At 49.0% G+C, this 14,901-nt stretch overlaps 3 protein-coding genes across 8 annotated transcripts in view; 1 reads left to right on the plus strand and 2 right to left on the minus strand.

The window, feature by feature from the left end:
• alox12 (arachidonate 12-lipoxygenase) overlaps positions 1–2,621 on the minus strand; it is a 9,839-nt gene extending 7,218 nt beyond the window's left edge. For 4 of the 5 annotated variants that reach the window (XM_069177861.1, XM_069177864.1, XM_069177863.1 and 1 more), the window contains exons 1-3: positions 1,853–2,621; positions 525–671; positions 127–328 (exon numbers count right to left, since the gene is read on the minus strand). In XM_069177861.1, the coding sequence (XP_069033962.1) occupies positions 127–328; positions 525–671 (349 nt within the window). In that variant the 5' untranslated portion in view covers positions 1,853–2,621. The remainder of the gene's footprint in view (positions 1–126; positions 329–524; positions 672–1,852) is intronic. The other variant, XM_069177862.1, reaches the window with a different exon arrangement.
• Positions 2,622–2,696: 75 nt separating this feature from the next.
• On the minus strand, positions 2,697–12,398 carry pelp1 (proline, glutamate and leucine rich protein 1). Of its 2 annotated transcripts, none has more exons than XM_069177860.1 (19): positions 12,217–12,398; positions 11,996–12,060; positions 11,058–11,163; positions 10,477–10,626; positions 10,232–10,303; positions 10,044–10,103; positions 9,785–9,941; positions 8,772–8,904; positions 8,383–8,470; positions 8,204–8,292; positions 8,005–8,118; positions 7,666–7,816; positions 7,299–7,452; positions 7,170–7,225; positions 6,751–6,884; positions 5,492–5,594; positions 3,713–5,365; positions 3,182–3,448; positions 2,697–3,028 (listed from the first exon to the last, which is right to left on the minus strand). In XM_069177860.1, exons 1-19 carry the CDS (start codon positions 12,355–12,357, stop codon positions 2,936–2,938), a joined length of 3,786 nt encoding a protein of 1,261 aa, XP_069033961.1. In that variant the 5' UTR covers positions 12,358–12,398; the 3' UTR covers positions 2,697–2,935. The 2 variants fall into 2 exon arrangements, with proteins under 2 accessions (XP_069033961.1, XP_069033960.1); XM_069177859.1 differs by having other exon boundaries at positions 3,182–3,451; positions 12,217–12,397.
• Positions 12,399–12,437: 39 nt separating this feature from the next.
• med11 (mediator complex subunit 11) lies at positions 12,438–14,901 on the plus strand. Its single transcript, XM_069177872.1, has 3 exons — positions 12,438–12,960; positions 13,836–13,966; positions 14,106–14,901. Exons 1-3 carry the CDS (start codon positions 12,891–12,893, stop codon positions 14,268–14,270), a joined length of 366 nt encoding a protein of 121 aa, XP_069033973.1. The 5' UTR covers positions 12,438–12,890; the 3' UTR covers positions 14,271–14,901.

Below are 14,901 nucleotides of genomic sequence, written 5' to 3' on the forward strand. Positions count from 1 at the left end.
AGGTGGACTTTTACTACCAAAAAGGGAGGGGGGGGGTCAGAACAGGATCCTTCATGTCCGGCTCTGCGTTCACATCACAGTACCAGCTGCTGCTGGATCAGTTTCTACAGGTGATCTGGGTCCTACCTGTTCCCTCTCTGATCTCCAGCTGGCCGTCTCCGATGAACCAGCGGTAACAGGGGAAGGTCAGAACCTCGTGTCCACCTGGAGGCTCCACACTGACGTAGCGACAGAACCAGTTGTCCTCCACCCAGTACCTCTGTTTCTCCAGTCGGACCAGCAGCAGTGGGCCCAAAGGGGAAAAGCTGCTCACCTTGTACTGGTCCACCTGACGGGCAGAGAGAGGAAGAAGCTCACCATCGTCTTCATGGCTGCAGATAAGTCTGACACTGTTTCACTTCCTGTTTTGTTCCTGAACTGATTCATCAGATATCTGCAGCTTCGTTACATCATGATCATACATGTACCATCAGTCAGTACCAGTGGACACACACACACACACACACACACACACACACACTCACTGCTCCTCGACAGAAGTCCAGTCCAGGGTTGTCCAGCAGGGTGCGCTCACTCTCCCCTGCCTCCCCCACCAGTGTCACATAGATGTAGTTGTTGGTACCTGAATACTCTGAGGTACCTGTTGCTACGGTTACAGTGTAGACCTCCATCTGAGGACACACAAAGGGAGAGGTTGATTTGGAGGTGGAATGGTGGAGGATGAAGGGTGGAGGTGGGAGGGTGGAGGTTCTGGGGTGAAATGGTGGAGGTGGGAGGGTGGGGGTTATAGGGTGAAATGTTGGAGGTGGGAGGGTGGAGGTTATAGGGTGAAATGGTGGAGGTGGGAGGGTAGAGGTGGAGGTAGAGGTGGGAGGGGGGGAGGGTAGGTGGGAGGGGAAGGGGAGGAGGAGGAAGAGGAGAAGGAGGAGGAGAAGGAAGAGGAGGAGGATGAGGAGGAGGAGGAAGAGGAGAAGGAGGAGGAGGAAGAGGAGGAGGAGCTTCATTGTAACACTGACTCTCTTAGTGACTCCACCTTCCAGCCATCATAAAGCATAAAAAGAAAACGGATGGATGCAGCGCCACGTCACATGACCTCGGTGTCAACAAACAGCTGTTGTTCTCCAGCTGATATGAACTTCCTGCTTCATTTGAATAGAACCGTAAACACAACATTGCAGATGAAGAGATGGAGACAACATACGTGACCAGCAGCAGATCACCTGATAACCGTGTTTAATGTTCCAGGTGAGGTGATCAGGTGATACGGAAGGTTTCAGCAGGAACACTGAAACGAGACTCTGACTGCATGACGACAGGTGATCATACATGTGCACGTCTACATGTTAATAAAACCTCCGTTCAGCAGACTGAGTTTGATTCATCAGAAAGTTTAATTTAATTTAATGAAACGCGTTAAAACAAAGTAAATTCATATCAGTCTAACGTGAAACAAGATCAAACACGACACGCGATTTAACCATGTTTACAAAGAAGTTGAGATCAAATGTAAATAAAATCAATGTGATGATTTGCAAATGTAAACAAAAATAAAGCAAACCACATTAACAGCGAGGCGGAAACATTCTGCTGATGACCTCATCACAAAGTCAGTCACCCGATGTGCTCCTCCTGCTCTGACAGACCCTCCTCACCTGAGTGTTGGTCTGCAGGTACAAACATTCAACAGGTGAGTCGGAGCCTTCAGGCTCATCAGCATCTTTACAATATCAAGTCCTTTTACACGGTTACCAGGACAACAGGCGTGTAAACCTGGGAGCTTATCGAGTTCAGTTAACTATAAATGAAGTCTGTAGGAGTCCGAAGATAAGAAACTAAGAAAACACAGGATCACCTGTTCACAGATCACCTCCTCACCTGTTCACAGATCACCTCCTCACCTGTTCACAGATCACCTCCTCACCTGTTCACAGATCACCTCCTCACCTGTTCACAGATCACCTCCTCACCTGTTTTCCTGTTTGATGATCTCTGACTCTCCACTGTTTAAAGTCCTCTCACAACTCTGCTGGATCAGGTCTCTGCTGCAGTCTGAATCTCTGAACTCGGTTACATCTGCCCTCAAGTTTATTTGTGTAACCTCCCCTCCCCCCCCCCCTCCTCCACACACACAGAGAGCTGAAAGAGGGAAGTAGTGCTGATCAGTATCTGATAATCAGATAAGAACCATGTTACAGAGCAACTATGAAAACTACATTGAAGTTGAAGTTCAGGAACACATTAAGTTTCATGTTTCAGGTTTCAAGTTTCAGGTTTCATGTTTCAAGTTTCAGGTTTCATGTTTCAGGTTTCAGGTTTCAAGTTTCAGGTTTCATGTTTCAGGTTTCAGGTTTCATGTTTCAAGTTTCATGTTTCAGGTTTCAAGTTTCATGTTTCAGGTTTCAAGTTTCATGTTTCAGGTTTCAGGTTTCAGGTTTCAGACGTCACATTCTTGCAGGAAACTGATCTTGTTGTGTTTCTTCTACTTCCTGCTGCAGATTCATGAACGGCTCGGAGAGTCGTGGTGTTCACAGCCTGCCGTATGTGCTGACACCTCCGGACTGACTTCATGTTGGTCATGTGGAACAGCAGGAGTCTCTAATATTAATAAAATGAAGAACGTGGTAGTAGAACCATGAACTGATGACCGGCTGTAACTGCAGGTTTGATCTTGGAAGTAAATCTCATAAAGAATGATGTCATGGACGCTCATGAATTTTTATATTCTTTTTCATAACAAAGATTATGAAACGGATGACAAAAGAAAAAGAGCATAAAGGTTTCACACAAACTTCAGACAGCCGAACAGCGACTGTTGTCTACTGATGGGGGGGGGATTTTTATATCCACAAATATTAAAAAAAAAAGACGTGTTCAATGATAACTGCCGTAACCATGGAAACCTCCATCACACAAGTTCAGGTTGGCATGTTTGTGTTTATGAGCGGTTCGATCCCGAGGCTCCGTCTTCATCATCGGGGGGGCAGGCCACGAAATCAGCCAACATGGACGCCATGACATCATCATCAAGCTGCAAGACAGACACAGCTGTTAGAGGGGGACACACTCAGGAGGGAACAGACTCAGAGAGGATAGACTCAGGGGGGACAGAGTCGGGGGGACATGTCTCTGTCTCTGGGTTCTTGTGTCTTCTATAAACATGATCATGTTTCACTCTTCTTACCTTCTTCTTCTCAGGACTCTGCTCTGCTTCTTCCTCCATGTGCGCCTCCTCTCTTTTCCTCTTCACTCCTCTCTCTTCCTCTCCATCACTCTCTCCTCCTCCCCCTCCTCCTTCCGTCTCCTCAGTGTGTCTCTTGTCAGCGTCCGTGTCCTTGGGTTGGTCCGTGTTGCAGCGTGTAGAGGTTTCAGGGTCTGCAGCACCTCCTTTTGGACCGTCTGCCAGCTGCTCCTCCTTCACACTGACCTCCTCAGGTTGCTCCGCCTCTTCCTGCTGAGGTCGACAGTCACAGATCAGCTGTTGGCTTTAAAAGCTGTTGTTCTGTCTGTCTGTCTGTCTTCATGTCTCTGTCCATCTGTCTTCATGTCTCTGTCTTCATGTCTCTGTCTGGCTTCATGTCTCTGTTTTCATGTCTGTCTGGCTTCATGTCTGTCTGTCTTCATGTCTCTGTCTGTCTTCATGTCTCTCTGTCTGTCTTCATGTCTCTGTCATGTCTCAAGTCAAGATGTTCTCCAGACAGACTGAAGGACGTACCTGTTGTCTCTGACTGGTGTCCTCCTGTCCTCCTCTGTCCTCCTGTCCTCCTCCTGTAGGGTCCCCCTCCTTGTCTCTTTGCTCCCAGGATCTCTCCTCCTCCTGCAGCCCTCCTCCTCCCGCTCCTCGCCCCCCAACCTCCTCCTCAGCCTCCTCCCTGTCCTCCAGAGCTCCTCCAGTGACACACAGGATCTGAGGCATGGTGGGATCATCCATCCTGTCGCTGTCGTCCTCCCCCACCCCATCCTCCCTCTCTCCTTCCCGTGCCTCCTCCAGCACCCCGATGCTCTCCACCTCCTGCACCTTCCTCCGGTCCTCTCCGAACAAAGCCCTGTTGGTGTGGACCTCCTCGATGCCTCCCTCTGCGTCTCCCTCCACCCTGAAGCCCGACATCCCTCCTTCATCCACCGCTTCCCGCAGCACCCTCCCCTCCTCCACCCCCACCTCTCCTGCTTTGTCCTCTGCTCCTTCCAGTGGAGGGATTTCTCCTTCCTCCTCCTCTTCCTCCTCCTCCTCCAGCTCTTCTCCCTCTTCTTCATCATATTCCTCATACTCCTCCCCATCATAAAACTCATCCTCAGCTAGATCGCTCACCTCCTCCTCTTCGTCCTCCTCGTCCATGCCCTCCTCCTCTTCCTCCAGCTCCTCATCATCCTCCATGTCCTCCTCGTCTTCTTCCTCCTCGTCAGTGCTGTTGATGTTGATGACGGCTGAGTCCTCGTTGCTGGCGGGTGGAGGGGGGTGGGGGTGGTGGTGTCGTCCCTGCTGACTCAGCTGGTTCTGCAGCTGGTGCATCTGAAGGGGGAGACCCATGGGGGGGGGCTGTCCCGCAGCGGAGGGCTGCATCAGCATCTGCTGGAGCTGCGGCCGGCCAGGCAGAGAGTCCCCCAGACCACTGGGGGGCGCCGTGAGGCTGCTGGAGGTTAAGGGCGGAACCAGGGAGACCACCGAGGCGCTGGAGGGGGGAAAGGAGTTGATGGGGGCGGTGGATGTGGTGAGGAGGGGGGAGGAGGTGGCCAGGTCGTTGGGGAGCGAGGCCCCGTCGATGGTGCTTGTTGCTGCCGTGGTGGTTACCATGGAGATGGACTCTCCTCCCGTTAGCGTCACCGCGGCGCCGCCCGCTGCAGCAGACAGCAGGTTCTGAGAGTTGAGCGGCGGGTCGTCCTGCTGGTTCTCCATGTGGAGCATCCCCGGAGGAACGATGACCACGCTGTCGTCCGAATCGCTGGCCAGAGAGATCTCCACGTCGTCCGCCTCCTCTTTGTCGTAGCGCACGAACACGGGCCTCTGCCCCTCTGCAGGGCCCAGACCCGCCGGGTCCGCCTGGTGGTGGGCGTGAGGAGACAGGATCATGTCTCCGGGAGTCGGGGCCTGGCCCGGCAGACCCGGAACCAGGGACAGGTGGTTCTCCAAAGAGCCCAGCAGGGAGGCGGGGCCAAGGCCCAGAGAGTGGCGGGTGGGGAAGGGGGGACCGGCCGTGCCTCCTAGAAGGGTGGGCAGAGTGAGCCCGGGGCCCGGTCCCTGGGAGGGGGGTAGGACCGGAGCGGGAGGGGGCTTCAGGGTCAGGGGGGGTAAAGGGAGGGCGATGGAGGGAGTCCGAGGGTGGAGGGCAGAGTTACAGATGGTCATTGCCTCCGCACAGAAGGAAGACACCTGGGGGGGGGGGGGGGGGGGGGGTCAGTAATGCTCCGCTCACATCCCTGTGTGTTAGTTTGTGAGTGTGTGTTTGTGTGTGTGTGTGTGTGTGTGTGTGTGTGTGTGTGTCCTTCAGAGCATCACCTGGAGGTTGCGGTCCGTGCGTCCCTTGCTGAGGATGGACACAGCACAAGTCAGAGGTGGAGGCCAGCAGGGAGACGGGACCAGAACCAGAGCCAGCAGCAGCCTGAAGAACCAGAACCAGAACCAGACAGAACATGAGGGAAGATCCAGTCAGAGCTGAAGTTTATCACACAGTGAAGGAAATAATTATTTGATCTCTTGCCGATTTTGTAAGTTTGTTCACTGACAAAGAAATGAACGTTATAATTATAATGGAGGTTTTTTTTATAAGACAGAATATTAAAAAAAAAATCCAGAAAATCACATCATATAAAAGTTATAAATTGATTTGCATCTGATTGTGTGAAATAAGTATTTGATCCTGTAGCAGAACATGACTCAGTACTTGGTGCAGAAAGCGTTGTTGGCGAGGTCAGAGGTCAGAGATCAGACGTTTCTGGTAGTTGGTCTCCAGGTTTGAACATCTCAGGAGGGATGTTGTTCACTCCTCTTTGCAGATCCTCCAAATCCTTCAGGTTTCCAGGCTGTTGCTCGGCAACAGGAAGCTTCAGCTCCCTCCTCAGATGTTCTCTGGGATGAAGGTCCGGAGACCGGCTCGACCTCTCCATGACCTTCATGTGCTTCTTCTTGAGCCGCTCCTTTGTTGCCTCGCCGTATGTTTTGGGTCATTGTGGTGCTGAAGACCCGTCCACGACCCGTCTTCAGTGTCCCGGCTGAGGGAAGGAGGTCGTCCCCCAAGATGTCCCGGTACTGTCCATGTGTCTTCTTGAGCCGGGGAACCTCGCAGCGCTGCAGGATCTTAATCCATGACGGCGTCGTGTGTTACCGATGGTTTCCATGGTGACTGTGGTCCCAGCTGTCTGGAGATCATGAACAAGTTCCTCCTTTTAGTTCTGGTCTGATCCCTCACCTTCCTCATGATCATCGATACCCCACCAGACCAGATCTCCATGGAGCCCCAGACTGAGGAGATCCAATACTTATTTCACACAATCAAATGCAAATCAATTTCTAACTTTTATATGATGTGATTTTCTGGATTTTTTGGGGGGGATATTCTGTCTCTGTTAAAATAAACCTCCATTACAATTATAGACCGTTCATTTCTTTATCAGTGGGCAAACTTACAAAATCGGCAAGAGATCAAATAATTATTTCCGTCTCTGTACATATAAATCATATCTAGATAGTAATGCAGTGTGAAGGAGCCGACACACACACCTGTCTCTGTCCACTGCTGAGGTGAGTGACAGTCGTACCTGTAGAGCTCTCTTCGGGTCAGCGCACTGCTGTACTGCCCACTGACGCCCCCTGCTGGTTCACATGCAGTACTGCTGCTGGACTGCTGCTGCTGCAGACGCACACACAACGGCAGCACCACATCATGGAGGCGCTGCAAGGACACGGACACACAGCAGAAGATGACAATCACTGTTTACTGTCCAGGAAAATGACACATGATGCAACATGATGAAGACATCAGGACATCCATCTGACAGGACAACATCTGACAGGACAACGTTAACATGGTGTACATCAGCAGGAGAGAATAAACCCTCATCCAGTCCTGGGAGAGATTTATGAACAGTCACAGCAGCAGCTGAAGGAAGAGACTACTTCACTCTGCTGGACTGTTCAGCAGTGGTTCAGTAGTTCAGAGTGAAATCAGATGACATACCTTGTGTATATCGTCCTTCAGCAGAGTACCGCTGGTCTGGATGATCTGTCTGAGAGCTGTGGAGAAATAACATGAGATTATACTGCAGCAGCAGAAGGACAGCAGACAGATAAACACTGAGGACCTAACCTCTGAGGGCTGACAGACAGGTGTCCTGATTGGCCAGGAGGTCTCCTTTCCTCTGAAGTGATGGACCGACTGTGTCTGCTATCACCAACTGCTTCGTCCTCCGAGGACCCGGCTTGCCTCCAGGAACCACGTCAGCTGACAGACCCACCCGAAGCTGGACACCAGGACCACCCAGAGGGACAGAGAGACAAAGACAGAGGGACAGAGTCAGCTCCTTCCACCAACACAGATACTGCTTATCAATAAAAGATCTGCCCACATTCATAATGCTCAGTCCCTGCTCTGATTGATAAGAAACAGAAAATGTTTCTGAACTACAGTTCCATCCAATAACTTTCATGAACAACTGAAGGTGAGGTGAACACACCTTGACAGACTCTGCTCCAGGTGTGATGTCACCAACCAGGTGGTTAAACAGCAGCTCGGAGTGGCCGGGACTTCCCTGGAGGATGCAGGCAGATGCTCCGGCTACCTGGACCCACAGCTCTACGGTTCTGTACACCAACACCCGCACCGAGCTAGATGGAGACAAAGACGAAGACACACAGAGACAGACAGAAACAGAGACACACAGACAGAGAGAGAGACAGAGAGGCTGTGATAACACATACATATATATATATATATATATATAACATATACATATATATAGTATATATATACACTATATATAACACCCCCTCATCAGGTCAGGTGGGTCAGTTACCTGTAGGCTCTCTGCTGCCCCACGCTGGCTTCAGGAAGAGGACTCCAGGCTGACAGGGTCTGAGAGAACAGCCTCTGGAGGACTGCAGCGTACTGGACCATGCCGCTACGCACCCTGGAACGCACACACACACACACATACACAGTCAGCAGATCACACATGTCAGTCTTCATAATGATACACATGCGTGTGTACTCACGCTGTGATCAGAGCTGACAGGACCTCCAGGGTGTTGGTGTGGATGATGGGGAGGACCAGCAGACGAACACTTCCATCTCCTGTTAAATTCTGACACACAAAGTCAGACCGGATCAGTACTATTAGTCTGACGGTCCACTCATTCATGATTCGTGTGTGTGTGTGTGTGTGTGTGCTCACGATGCTCTTGCAGCTGACAGCGAGGCCTCGACACACCAGGTTGAGAACAGGTCTGACAGGCAGACGTACAGCTGAAGCAGGATCCACTCTGATGGACAGACAGCAACACAGTGGACACATGAAGGAACCAGAACCAGAACCTCCATCATGTTCTGCTGCACGCTGCACTGAGAAGCAGCTGCACTACGTACACTGTTTAACTTCACTGATATCTTTAAATGCAGGGAGGGACGGCCTGGACAGACAACCAACACAGAGGACAGCAGGACAGGCGTCTCATTGGGACATACACTGTGTGTGTGTTCCCTGAGTGTGTGTGTGTGTGTGTGTGTGTGTGTGTGTGTGTTACTTGAGTGTGTGTGTGTTACCTGTGTGTGTGTGTGTGTTACCTGAGTGTGTGTTTCAGTGCCAGACACACAGCAGTGTATCGGTGCTGCAGCTGCAGCAGCAGCAGAGGATCAGTCGGGTGGAGGTGAGGGAAGGCCAGTTCCACCCCTGGACCCTGGTACTGAACCGCTCCATCTGAGACAGCAGACAGGAAGCAGTAGCAGACCGGACCATCAGAACACAGTTCACATGTAGAGATACACAGAAAAAGAAACCGCTCCAACAGGGTCTGCAGGCGACATCTCTGATGAGCAAACAGCCAACCAACATTCATCACCACATAATACAGACTGAACGTGCACCAGCGCCCTCTAGTGTCGGTCAGCAGGTCCACTACACCTACAGCTCACTGCTGGTTTCAGAGGTGGAGCTGCAGGATTCAGGTTTTATTGTGTTCAGCTACGAAGGAGAGATATGAACAGGAAAAAAATTCCAGTGAAAATCACAGTTCATGATGTCATCTGAGTTATCAAAGAGGTGGACTTGATTTATTAAATGCTAGACATATTTTTTTTAATAAGAATTGATGCAGGTCATCTGCATCCTGAGGTCACTGATATAAAATGTGTTCCACAGAACAGAATATTTTCACAGTTGGTCTCCTTTTTTCCTCCAAACATCTTTTGGTTGATGTTGTCTTGACGTTAGATATTTTATGTTTAATCCATGCTCTGATTCATGTTCTCTGGAGGAACTCCAACCTTCTCGGTCAAGCTGCTTCATCATGACGCCAACAAGGCCTCATGAGTTAACGAAGCTCTGAGTGCTTCACAAGTAGAAACCCAAACATTTCATACACATTTGTAATTTGATGAAAGAAAAAACATTCCTGAAATACAAGCCAGTAACATTTTTACTGAGTTGTTGCTGCAGTGGTTGAATTAACTTCTTTAAAAACCTCCAGAGGTTGTTTGTTCAGGGTGTCCAAACTTTTACATGTGACAGTACGCTATCATGTCTGAACCCAGCTCGCTGTTCAGCGGGTTCATCACCACCTGCAGCATCACTCAAGTACCTGTCTCTGAACCTTGGTAGATCTGAGCCAGCAGCCCATTGGCTGAGGCCACTAGGCAGTGAATCTGATTGGTCCAGCCTTCAGCTCTGCCTCCAGCCACGCCTCTGTCCATCAGGCCGCCCAGACAGGGCAGACGGCCGTAACACTGGCAGGCCATCTGAGGGGAGGAGAGACACAACCGTTAAGACACACAACCGTCAGACACACATCTAAACACCTGCATGTTCAGCACTGATTCACTCGTCTGTCAGGGACTAACCTCCTGTGTCTTCCTGTTGGTGCTGTCCATCTTGGACAGGAAGTAAGCTCCCAGTTTGTCCTGAAAGACAAACAGACAGACAGGTTTCACCAGAGGTTTGTGTCAGAAAGACTTAAATCAAACACATTTTTCAAGTTAACACAACAAGTGAAGGTTGTTAAAAGAACTCTTCCTGTTCTGCGTCTCACCCTGAGGGATCCACAGGCTCGAGGGTAGAAGGTCATACAGGCGCTCATCGCCTCCATGGCTGCCAGCTCACACTGACAGAGAACAAACACAGACTAACAGTTCTTTACCTGGTTAATAACTTCCTGGTAAATAACTTCACATCAACACATTCAGCATGTAGTTCATACGAAGAGAAGAATGACCGACACTGTTGTATCAGGTGAACCAAAACAGTGTCCCCCTTCAACCCCCGTGTCTCCCTCACCTCCGTCTTGAGGCCCAGCAGAGACGTCAGGATTCCCAAGATGCAGTTGAGACCAACCTCCCGAGCCAGCTCTGCTAACTGGGACGAGTACTGCAGCAAGTCCTTCAGGATGCTCACCGTCAGCTGGATGGTCTGGACGGGAGCCTGAGACTGAAGAGAAGTACCGGATGTTCAGAGAAGTACCGGATGTTTAGAGGTCCACTGAGTTTCTGCTTTACAAAATTCTCTTTGTGGATTTTTTTCATTTATTCAACAACTTGTATTTACGTGTTTCCATTAAAGTTGAGACACTGTGTAAAATGTAAATAAAACAAGACAACATATCAAATGTTGAATCTGAATGAAAAATGTGTTTTTGGTCTATTTTCAATTAAATATAGTTTTATGAGATCTGTAAATCATCACATTGTGTTTTTATTTCTATTTTGACACAGCGTCACTACTCTTTAGAAACAGGCTTTTATATCTGTGGAATAGTTTCGGTCCTCCAACAACCTCCTCATGGACCCTGGAGATGTTCAACATGTATGTGCATGTTTAGAAACAACATCATGTTCAACATGTATGTGCATGTTTCTCACCTGGATGACCTGCTGCAGAGAACGCAGCCAGGAGAGACACTGCTGCTGGAACACATCACTGGAGCTGTCTTTAACTAGCATGGAGAGCAGGCACAGACCCTCAAACCTGAGACATGGCGACATAGAGACAGACGGAGAAAGAGACAGACAGAGACAGAGCGAGACAGAGACCTCGTTGTCACACCTTCAGATCAAACGTTCTTCTTCGTCTTCGTTCATGTGGATTCATTCGAGGAAGTTTTCAGAGGTTCACATTTAAATTCTCCCATCAACACTGGAGAGTAAAGCTGATGTCATGTGGTTAATTTAAATATGATGTAATGAGTGTGTCTGTTGTCATGGTGATCTGAGTAAACTTATTTCTCTCTGTGGAGAATAAAGGAAATCTGATCTAATTCATCATTTTTGTTCATTATTCTCTGATCACCGAGTTTCAGATTCTAGTTTAAACAACTGGCTTCTTTTCTGGGTTTAATATGAACACATTATTATTATAATTATAATTATAATAACTCTCTTGCACTGCCGTTTTGTTTTGTATGTTGTTTTATTCTAATTCATTGCACTGTTGTTTAGGTTTTGTTTTGTTTAGTTTATTTCATATTATTTATCTTATTTTATTGTATAGAATGTGCAATTTTTTTATGCTGCTGTAACATAAGAATTTCCCTCTGAGGGATTAATAAAGTATCTATTAACTATTATCTATCTATCTATCTATCTATCTATCTATCTAGCTATCATTATCTATATCTATCTATTATCTATCTATCTATTATTATTATTATTATTATTATTATTATTATTATTATTATTATTATTATTACACCCCTGTCTCCTGAAGACAGCAGGTTCTGTTAAAAGTTCCGATTCTTTCTGAGAGGAGACTCGACATCCCAGCGGGACCACTTGCGGGACTCTCTGACGTCATCTCTCACCTGGTCTTGCTCGAGCCCAGTTTGGCATTACTGAATCCCACGAGACCCCCGACGGCGCTCGCGCCCTGCGGAGACAGACATTGGTGTTACCGGACAGTAAGTGAGCGGTACCGGTCCACACGTCCTGCTGGACCTCAGCCCTTCCGCTCGGTGGACAACAAAGCATACAGGCTAATGGGCAGGTAGCTCTGCGGCTAACAGGCTCCTCCCCCCGGCCTCACCTGTGTGGGGAACACGCCATGTTCTCTGTAGCTGGCCAACAGAGCCGGAAGATACTCCGGACGCTGCTCCTTCAGAACCGACACCAGACCCTCCGTTAGTCGCATCGCAGATGGGCCATGCAGCCAAGACGATGCAGCCATCTTGCCTCTCCGCCAAGCGCAAACGTCACAGCTGTGCGACCGAGTGACGTCGTTTTAGAGCGCTCTTTGTTGTTGTCTAGACTCGGCCGCTCTGCGCGCGTGCTTCAGTCGCTAGAGAAATACTCATGTGCACCGAGTGTGTTAGTGTGTTAGTGTGTCTCTGAGTGTGTCTCTGTGTCTCTGAGTGTGTCTCTGAGTGTGTCTCTGTGTCTCTGAGTGTGTTAGTGTGTCTCTGAGTGTGTCTCTGAGTGTGTTAGTGTGTCTCTGAGTGTGTCTCTGAGTGTGTTAGTGTGTCTCTGAGTGTGTCTCTGTGTCTCTGAGTGTGTCTCTGAGTGTGTCTCTGTGTCTCTGAGTGTGTTAGTGTGTCTCTGAGTGTGTCTCTGAGTGTGTTAGTGTGTCTCTGAGTGTGTCTCTGGGTGTGTCTCTGTGTCTCTGAGTGTGTCTCTGTGTCTCTGAGTGTGTTAGTGTGTCTCGGAGTGTGTTAGTGTGTCTCGGAGTGTCTCGGTGCAGCAGGACGTGTCCTCGGAGAGCTGATGGCCAACGAGCGGCTGAGGTCTCTGGAGGACGTGGAGAAGGAGATCGGGACGGTCCTCCAGTGCGCCGGTGAGTCTGCAAACTAATGATACAGCTGTCAATCAATCTGTGAGGACCTTCCCTCAGTGTCTCTCAGTGTCTCAGTAACGGTGTGTTTGTGTGCCGTCTGTGACTCACTGTAAACAGTAAATTATTTCTTCCATCACAGTATAGTGTGATGTCATGGTGTCATGATGTCATGGTGTCATGATGTCATGGTGTCATGATGTCATGGTGTCAACGTGTCATGATGTCATGGTGTCATGGTGTCAACGTGTCATGATGTCATGGTGTCATGATGTCATGGTGTCATGATGTCATGGTGTCATGGTGTCATGATGTCATGGTGTCAACGTGTCATGGTGTCATGGTGTCATGATGTCATGGTGTCATGATGTCATGGTGTCATGGTGTCAACGTGTCATGATGTCATGATGTCATGGTGTCATGATGTCATGGTGTCATGGTGTCATGGTGTCAACGTGTCATGGTGTCATGATGTCATGGTGTCATGATGTCATGGTGTCATGGTGTCAACGTGTCATGATGTCATGGTGTCATGGTGTCATGATGTCATGGTGTCATGGTGTCATGATGTCATGGTGTCAACGTGTCATGGTGTCATGGTGTCATGGTGTCAACGTGTCATGATGTCATGGTGTCATGATGTCATGGTGTCATGATGTCATGATGTCATGGTGTCATGATGTCATGGTGTCATGGTGTCAACGTGTCATGATGTCATGATGTCATGGTGTCATGGTGTCATGGTGTCAACGTGTCATGGTGTCATGATGTCATGGTGTCATGATGTCATGGTGTCATGGTGTCAACGTGTCATGATGTCATGATGTCATGGTGTCATGATGTCATGATGTCATGGTGTCATGTGCTTCCTCTCCCAGGTAACATCGTTCTGGAGCTCTCCAAAGACAAACACAACGCCAGCTTCCTGGACAGACAGCTGGTCCAGTTCCAGAGCTCAGTGAGCCGCGTGGAGAGCGAGCTGAGCAGCCAGATCCGCTACCTCACACAGGTGAGTGGTTGTGATTAATGGGTGTTGCATTCATGTAGAAACTCCTCCTCTCCATCAATCCAACAGCAGCTCTTCAGATCAATAACTACCTCCTTCTGAGAGCAGCAGACTCCAGCTCATCCTCCTGTCTTCTGTCCAGGTCGCCACCGGTCAGCCTCACGAAGGCTCCACCTACTCAGCCAGGAAGGACTGTCAGATGGCCCTGAACCGAGCTGAGTATGCCAAGATCAAACTGGGAGAACTGGGCCGGACCTGTGAGGTGATGCTGGAGCAGCAGCAGCAGCAGCAGCAGCAGCAGACATGAGAGCAGCAATGCCGCCCCCTTCTTCTCCTCATCCACCAGCAGGCTTCACATCTTTCACACATCCTTGTTACTGTCATTAAAACACTGAAGAGTCCCAGCAAACATCCTGAAAACTAATGTTTTATACACGAGGACCCTAAATCTCTAAATGCTGTTTGTTCTGTTTTGTTATTTAATTTGTCTTCTGTAGAAACTGTTGAGTTCCTTCTGATTCACAACCATCAAGTTTTATAAAAACAAACCAGGTCTGATCTGAGCTGCTTTCAACACTCAGGTAACATCCACCAGGAGCCTCAGCTGTGGAGAAACGATCAAGGACATGAATTTAGATCAAACAGGAAGAGACTGTTTGTCCTGAGAGTCCTGGTTCGGGTTGGGTTTAGTCTAAAGTTCTCGGTGTCGTCACATTTCTGAGAACAGGAATGAGCCTCATCTGGTTTATTGTTTCATCGATCATACTTTTCCATGGATGCGTGGAAATGCGTTGTCATGGCAACACAGTCTTGGATGGAGACCTCAGTCTTGATCAGTTGAGATGTTGACTTCCTGTCTGCTGTTTGTTGGCTGTCAGTCAGACGGATCCACCACTTCATTCAAATGACAAAATAAATAAAGACACTTTTTAATCTCA

Source organism: Embiotoca jacksoni, unplaced genomic scaffold (assembly GCF_022577435.1).
Source record: "Embiotoca jacksoni isolate LCO1_2020_lvr unplaced genomic scaffold, fEmbJac1.0.p SCAF_78, whole genome shotgun sequence".
NCBI lineage: Eukaryota > Metazoa > Chordata > Actinopteri > Embiotocidae > Embiotoca > Embiotoca jacksoni.